Source organism: Manduca sexta, unplaced genomic scaffold, assembly GCF_014839805.1.
Source record: "Manduca sexta isolate Smith_Timp_Sample1 unplaced genomic scaffold, JHU_Msex_v1.0 HiC_scaffold_60, whole genome shotgun sequence".
NCBI lineage: Eukaryota > Metazoa > Arthropoda > Insecta > Lepidoptera > Sphingidae > Manduca > Manduca sexta.
The window spans coordinates 164208-172475 of NW_023595407.1; the positions used below are offsets into that span (position 1 = coordinate 164208).

Here is an 8268-nt window from a genome sequence, read left to right on the forward strand (position 1 = left end):
ACAAATGCAATAAAACGATAAATAAAATCATTATACTTTATTACTCACCAGCTGGAATATTATAATTAAAAAACGTTTGATCGACTTCGAAAATATTGTACGACATACATTGGCTTTTTATTAAAAAAAGCCAACTTATTACTCATCACACTGGTTACAAACGAAGTATTAAAATTAAACTTATTAAAAAAATCAAGTTCAGCCTTATCAAAAAAAAGATCTTTTCCTTTTTTGTGTCATGTGTCAACTGTCACAGCACCGCGCGGATGTTCGGTCGAAGGGCTCACGTCGCATGAGGCACTGTTTATTGCAATAAACATCCGAGAGCTGCCCTTCGTCGACAAGGAAAACACTGGGGAATGTAAACGCAACTCCCTAGTTTGCCATACAATAAATCACGTCCAGAACTATACGGGTACGAGTACTAAGCGAAGAAATGCAAGCGTCCCAGCGGGTGGGCCGCGACAGGGAGAGGGCGCTGGAGGGTAGGGGGGAGGGGTTACGAGTGTGACGTAGGTATACTAGAGCTGAGGGGAAGAGGCCTAGTTGTCCTCGATCTCCTGCTCTTGCTCTTCGTCGAACTCGGCGTCCTCGTCGGCGGTGGCCTCCTGGTACTGTTGGTACTCGGACACCAGGTCGTTCATGTTGCTCTCGGCCTCGGTGAACTCCATCTCGTCCATGCCCTCGCCGGTGTACCAATGCAAGAAAGCCTTGCGCCTGAACATAGCGGTGAACTGTTCAGAGATGCGCTTGAACAGCTCCTGGATAGCGGTGGAGTTGCCGATGAAAGTGGCCGCCATCTTGAGACCACGGGGCGGGATGTCGCACACGGCGGTCTTCACGTTGTTGGGGATCCATTCAACGAAGTACGACGAGTTCTTGTTCTGGATGTTGAGCATCTGCTCGTCGACCTCCTTCATGGACATGCGACCACGGAAGATGGCGGCGACGGTGAGGTAGCGGCCGTGACGCGGGTCGCACGCCGCCATCATGTTCTTAGCGTCGAACATCTGCTGGGTGAGTTCGGGCACGGTGAGGGCGCGGTACTGCTGGCTGCCGCGCGACGTGAGCGGAGCGAAGCCCGGCATGAAGAAGTGCAGACGCGGGAAGGGCACCATGTTCACCGCCAGCTTGCGGAGATCCGCATTCAGCTGACCGGGGAACCTGAGGCAGGTGGTCACGCCGGACATTGTGAGCGACACCAGGTGGTTAAGGTCGCCATATGTGGGTGTGGAAAGTTTGAGCGTGCGGAAGCAGATGTCATAGAGAGCCTCATTGTCGATACAGTAGGTTTCGTCGGTGTTTTCTACGAGTTGGTGGACTGACAGTGTTGCATTGTAAGGTTCTACTACTGTATCAGACACTTTGGGTGATGGTACAACTGAATATGTGTTCATAATTCTGTCGGGGTATTCTTCCCTGATTTTGGAGATAAGGAGGGTGCCCATTCCGGAACCGGTACCGCCGCCGAGCGAGTGTGTGAGTTGGAATCCCTGGAGGCAGTCGCATGATTCTGCTTCCTTACGTACGACGTCTAAGACCGAGTCGACAAGCTCGGCGCCCTCTGTGTAGTGTCCCTTGGCCCAGTTGTTACCGGCGCCGGACTGTCCGAAGACGAAGTTGTCCGGGCGGAAGATCTGTCCGAAAGGTCCGGAGCGGACAGAGTCCATGGTGCCGGGCTCGAGGTCCACGAGGATGGCGCGCGGCACGTACTTGCCGCCGGAGGCCTCATTGTAGTACACGTTGATGCGCTCCAGCTGCAGGTCCGAGTCGCCATGGTAAGCGCCGGTGGGGTCGATGCCATGCTCGTCAGAGATGATCTCCCAGAACTGGAACAAAGAGAATAAGTTGATTTACAATGCATAAAAAATAGCATCACCTAAATAATGCCTTCGTAGCGGCAGCTTCCACGAGGAAAACTCACACCAATAAAATGTGAAAGTGAGTAATAAAGCCGCGCATGATTTCTTAAAAGAATCGCAAAAAATTACGTAACTTACGAGTACTCAGAAAAAATATTATCGCGATTCGCGTACTATTCTGAAAGATATGCGAGACGCAAGAACATTACGAAAACCTGTTTTGAAATTCCTGAGACTTGTCCCGCCATCACAATGAAGAAATTACAGCGTATTGAATTTAATTTACTTATGTGAAAAGGCAGCTGTACTTAAAGCATTCCTACGACATTTATGTCCGTATTTCACATGATACAAAATTCATTTCAAGGTTTTAGTGGGGCGGAGAGAGCGTCATGTGGCGGCCCTCGTCGCGAGCGTTGGCGGATGGCTCATGAGTCACCATCGCCTTGGAAACGGAGCCCGCAAACAAACTCCCGCGGCGTACTACATTAGCATATTCGTAAGGTCGTCATTATCGATCTAGCACCCACAATCTATTGTAAATGGTCACTAAACAGATGTAGCAAAAAAATGTTTCCAACAGCGCCTTTAATGGTCAGTTTAGATTGAAAACTACCATAAATCGCGAATGTCAGGGTTTCGCTCGCATTATAATACCTTTTAATCGGAAAATTTAATTGCTTTTACTTGTCTACCTACATCGTGTTAATGTCTAAAAGTATATTGTTGTAAAATGAAAGTTCTTATCTAATCTCAATCGATAAGTTAATAGCAAGATATTGTTGCCTGTGGGGCTACGCTCAAAAGCATGGCTTGATTGAAGTGGTACAGAAAATAAAGATTTTATCTTTTTCTAAGTGAAATTAAACATGGCGATTTTAAAATTGAAGACTTAGTCATACATTTATAGATTGAAAACATAAGATTGCGCTTTAACGATGCGGGACGAGTCACGCGATGAACCGAATCGAAAACAATGGGTTGTTTAGTCGAATTTGTTGGCGAGCCTACGCCATAAATTACGTGGCGGCCATCTTGAAATTTGATTCAGAATTTCGTATGCAAATGGCTCTGACACGGGCTTGAGTCAGGCAGTTACTATGGCTATGTTAGCTTATTTGGTTAGTCAATATTAGGAGATACAGCCATATTTAGTAATGTGATTAAATACTAAGAAATCAGTCCATAGAACACTTAGAATAAACGTGCGTAGAAATTAGTCGCTGTGTATATTGCAGTCAGACAAAAACTGTTCCAAGCCTAGATGCCATGTCGGGCAAGACTTGTTAATTATGCATAAGTATGCAGACTGAAGATGGACATGTTTGATGGCTGTTGAACCTTATTGGAACATGTACTACATCGATAGCCTTGAGAATAGTATAACATTTAATTGGAGTATTGTTTGATTCTTTTTTCTGCAAACCTGATAGGCACTTATATTAATAAAAATAAAAGTTTGTAATGAAAATCTAGTTTTCATATTTTTTTGTCATCTATCTTGGCAAGAACCCATAAGTCAAAATAGAGGATTATATTGAAATTGCTCCAAGACCATTGAAACATTTGTAAATTTGTTTTTTCTGTTTCTGTTAGAAATAGACATTTATAATGTTAACAAGAAAATGGCTTTATTTATTTATTACACACAAAACAGGTTATATTCGGGTACATTTTATAATATACAAAATAGCTTCATTTTTTTAACAGAATTATAACCCAAAACTTTTATTAACTTTAGATTCAATAAATCTTGTAATTTACTTTGATACCAGAATGCTACTTATAATTCTCTGAATTCGCATAAATATCGAAAAAATTCCGCTATCCAATTCATATCTTATCTAAGTTAAAACGCACATGATATGCCAAACTTATATTGTTAATATTGCATTTTATGTGAAGTGAAAAACAACAAGACGGGATGTAGACGATCAGTAAGTATGCAATACTACCTACAAAGATTTCTACTAATACTAGACTACCTACCTAAGAAACTCATTAAGAGACGAGAGACTTCTAGTTACTTTGGATCATCTAACATCTCGATTCTTGAGCTAGTCACTGGTTAAGAAAAGGTGATATCACATTCCATTTTGGATTTCGGCGCCGGGCATCTTGCCAGTGCACTGAAGTGTGAATTAAAGCCATAAATTATCGATCTCAACACCTACTTTAACTGTTCTCGGGTTTTACGAACATATGTACATTTGGAGTTAAATTTGGAGAAATTTTAGGCAACGGATTTATTGTGACGACTACGGCGAAGCAATTAGAAATTACAATCAAGAAATCAAGTACAGTATCAAGAAATATTACGAATTTACAACAAATTTATTAAGCGCGTTAAATTTATTAACGGACTGCTAATGGAGTTTACAATTCAATGAAATACACACATGTATATAGTAAGTCTCTTATGTAATTGCAACTCTAGTTTCAAGCAATCACAGCATGAGCCACAGCCTCATAAATTACTAACTAAAATATATTTCCGAATCGCTTGTCGGTCAGGGTTCAACCTGCAACATTTTGTCCCATCTGTTTAGAACTATAGAAAGTACTAAAGTGATAAATATAATATTTATCGAGCATATTTCTAGCTGTCCTCCCTTATGCAAGAAATATAAATAAATGCCTTCCTATAACATTGACATTAAGTGTTAGAAGTACATATTCCAACATTGTTCTTGAAATAACTTGTTTCCTCAGATTTTATTTTATTAATAAATTACTAAGTCCATACTACCAAGGGTATGTAACATCTACAATAATAAATCTTAAGGGAAATCGCGATACTCCGAAGCCTGAGCTATAAAGCTAACATGAAAGAAGTCTTCGCGTAACAGTTTTGAGTGCAAGTGCCGTTTGCATTTATAGATTCCAAGAAACTTTATTGATGTTACAGGGGTAGGTAACTGACGAGTCATATGTCCAAGTGAACAAAATATAAAAAACAACTCAGATTATATTATGCAAGTACCTACTTACGACAAGCAATTGATACTAGTATTGATTAAGCTACTGAAGAGTATCTGTATTTTGATAAGTATTTGCAAATTATTTACCAACACTACTAGAAGTACATAAGTAACTAAAAAAACAAAAACAACATGCCATCTATCTTAGATAGTTGCCAAATAGGCGAGTTTTGGCATTATATTGAAATTATAATGCAATCATCTATTTACTTAAACCCTTGAAATCGGGACGAACAATTTACTGGTGTTGCATTGGGTCCATTTAATAGTAGGTAAAAACATTAGTTTTTTTCTGTACTAATAACATTGTTGAATCAATCTATTGTATTATCAGTCTACTGTATAAAGACAAGCATCAATCATTAAGAACGTTTTGAAAGTTCAAAAATCGAATACCTACTCTCCATAGACAAAGTCAGCTATTTTAAAACATGGCTGCCAGTTTCAACATCCAAGCGTAAAACGCGAAGAAATGTGAATTTCGTAAGAACAGTTTTTAACCATGTGCGTAGCTATTTCAGCTTACGCGGAAGGCGGCCGGTCAATGAACCGCCCCTTCCTTCCTATTTAAAATGATTAACTTTTTGCGCGTTGTCTGAATACTCGGGTAGGCTGTACAACTGTTAGTATACGCTAAAAGGCGTAAATATAATTAAAATATGTATTGCGTTGAAAACAATGTCGCTTGTTAGATTTACTAAGACTGATGGAGATAGCTGCCATGCCTATGACTCGATGTTGATGCATCGAACGATGATTACTTGCCAATATATGATTAATGTTTTCCAAGAACATTATTGTAAATTAATATTTTCCGCTTATAATTTTCACTAATTATAAATTACAATATTCTGAACCAATTTTAGTTGAATGACAATTTGGTACCTGTACACAATATGTAAATGATGAATGAATGTACTTATTTATCTTGGCGTAAGTAATACTTGTAACAAGTACTTTGAAACTTCAGTATTCTAATATCAAAATATACAAGTCCTTGATTTTTTAATACCCTTATTCACGACATCCTAAAGATAAAAAAATAAACGACATCTGTTTAATTCAACAAATTATAAAATGACTAACAAAAAAACACGACAGCTGAACATTTGGTGTTCGAATCAATTTTTTTCTCAATTTGAACGTTACAAACCCCGTTCTCCGATTGGTCGGTTTGTTATCAAGGGACGCGTTGGACAACCTTGAGCGCGATTCAAAACACGCGTGCCCTTTGTGTAACGGTAATTTTAATTGTGGCGGGAAATAAAACTGGTAATTTGGTCTGTACACTCTTTGAAAACGAATTTTAAAGTACATGTTTAACATAAAAACCGGTTTCATGCACCTATTGTACTCCCACAGGGTACGCGTAAGTTCTTTGTCTCACAAAATCTATAAATTCCGATGTAAAATGCTTCAGTCAGGAATCCGGAAAAAGGTGTGAATTCATGCACCTATGAGTAAGTAAGTCTCCAAATGGCGACGGAACACGTGCGAAATTCTGTTCGTGTTCAATAAAATAACCGATCAATACCGCGCATTGAAGGCGGGGCCGACGCAAAACTAACATTTTTGGAAACAAAACGTGTAAAAATATGACGTCGTCATAAACTATACCGTTAAACTTAATAGCAAGCGATTTGCAATAGGCAGTTTGTATATCGAGCATTAGCTTGTGACCACACCCATTTCTGAATATACGAAATTAAGGCTATACAAACTCATTTAAATACACTTTTAAGCCAATTTATAGTGGAAATTAAGGTAAAATTACTATTTCGTGATGGGCGCACGAGCGTCACACAAAATGCCGGCCACAAATTCCGCTGTATGAAAGTCTAAAATTACACGTAACAGAAACAAATGAGTAAAGAAATTACCTTAGCTCCGATCTGGTTGCCGCATTGGCCAGCCTGGATGTGCACGATTTCCCCATTTTGTTGTATGTGAACTTAATAAATTACTTAACACTAAATAAATTCTGCTCCGCACGCACCACGCACTGTCGTGGTCGGTTGAAGAATAATTTCAGTCCGTCCTGTCCGGACAACCAAAGCTACGGAGCGGGTAGTGATGTAGTCGTTTATCCGTGGGGGATGTCGATAAAATTTGCCGCAATGCGTCATACTGTAGTTTTAGTGGGTGTGACCACCAAATTTAGGCTTCGATGATACCAGATTTGTATCGAAAATATTATTAAATGTTATTTTCTTCAATTATTATTGTTTCTTAGTTTATTCGTTTACGAATTAACAAGTTATTTGAAATATTAACACTTTATTAAATAAATAAATGTTTATTGACACAATTATATAAATGTAAGTAAGTATCAATTTATATAGTAGCGTCCAGTACAATATAAATACACACACACACTAATGCATTTTTTCTTGGAGGGTAGACACAGCCGCTACCAGTGCACTTACTTTTTGGCATGTGTGTTTCGTCCCATGATAGGGAGCGAGCTTATTGCCATATTGGGCACAAATTCGAGACAACGTATTAGATATCGGTATGGTAAAATAATGGTACCTGTTTAAGTTTACAAGTAACCAAGATCACATTATGCTATTATGCTTAATAGTACCCAGATCTCCGCGAAGAGAAGTCGTACCGCGCATATAATAGAACTACGCCATAGAGGCAGTCTTTTGAAATATTGTCTACTACTACGTTCTTAAAGGTATTATAATGCTAAATTACATTATATTATTATCACCTATGTCTATTATATAATATTACACCGGTAATGATATCTAATCATAGGATAATAAAATGGTCTCTTAAATACAATAGAACTGCTATACCAAAATTGCTTATTGTTTGAGAAAAATAAATAACTTTGAACTGTTATTATAATGCTGTCCCCATATAATTTGCTTGTTTTACTTAAAATGCTAAACAGATAAAATTTTACCAATGGTTAGTAAGATTTTTATTAAGTTCATAATCTTCACTTTTTTGAATCGTTCCCCCATTATTAAGGTACGTGATTCGTGACTCCTTCTGCGTTTCAAAAACTGTTTCCAGCTGTTACGATCCGTCGCCTGATGAAGGGCGGTGCTGATGGGGATCTCCAGCTGCTTGGAGAACTGATCCGACCATCTCTTCGGGTTTTGACCTCTAGGTCTTTTGCCCTCGATCTTTCCCATCACAACTAGTTTCTCCAGGTTATTAGCCTCTCTACGTACAATATGGCCGAAATAGGTCATAACACGGTGTAGACAGACAGAAGAGACACGTTTAGTGTTCTGTAATTTGAGTTCTTTGTGAACCGAAGTGTTTTTGCGGTTGGCTGTCTAGGGAATCCTTAATAAAATTAAAGGTCATAATAAAATACCATAACTTACTTTATTGCATTAAAATACACTGTATTTAAACACCTGTTTTATATACACTGGTGGTGACTAACTTAGCGTGTTTAC

At 39.0% G+C, this 8268-nt stretch overlaps 1 protein-coding gene across 1 annotated transcript; it reads right to left on the reverse strand.

Annotated features, from left to right (window-relative positions):
- Positions 1-22: 22 nt before the first annotated feature.
- Positions 23-6889, reverse strand: LOC119193499 (tubulin beta-1 chain-like). The gene is made up of 2 exons (XM_037447112.1): positions 6724-6889; positions 23-1829 (listed from the first exon to the last, which is right to left on the reverse strand). The coding sequence occupies exon 2, from the start codon at positions 1668-1670 to the stop codon at positions 543-545; it is 1128 nt and encodes a 375-aa protein (XP_037303009.1). The 5' UTR covers positions 1671-1829; positions 6724-6889; the 3' UTR covers positions 23-542.
- Between the last annotated feature and the right edge of the window lie 1379 nt (positions 6890-8268).

Bases quoted from the DNA above. Each gene is read 5' to 3' on its own strand.
- LOC119193499 (XM_037447112.1), bottom strand. From the start codon at position 1,670: ATGGACTCTGTCCGCTCCGGACCTTTCGGACAGATCTTCCGCCCGGAC.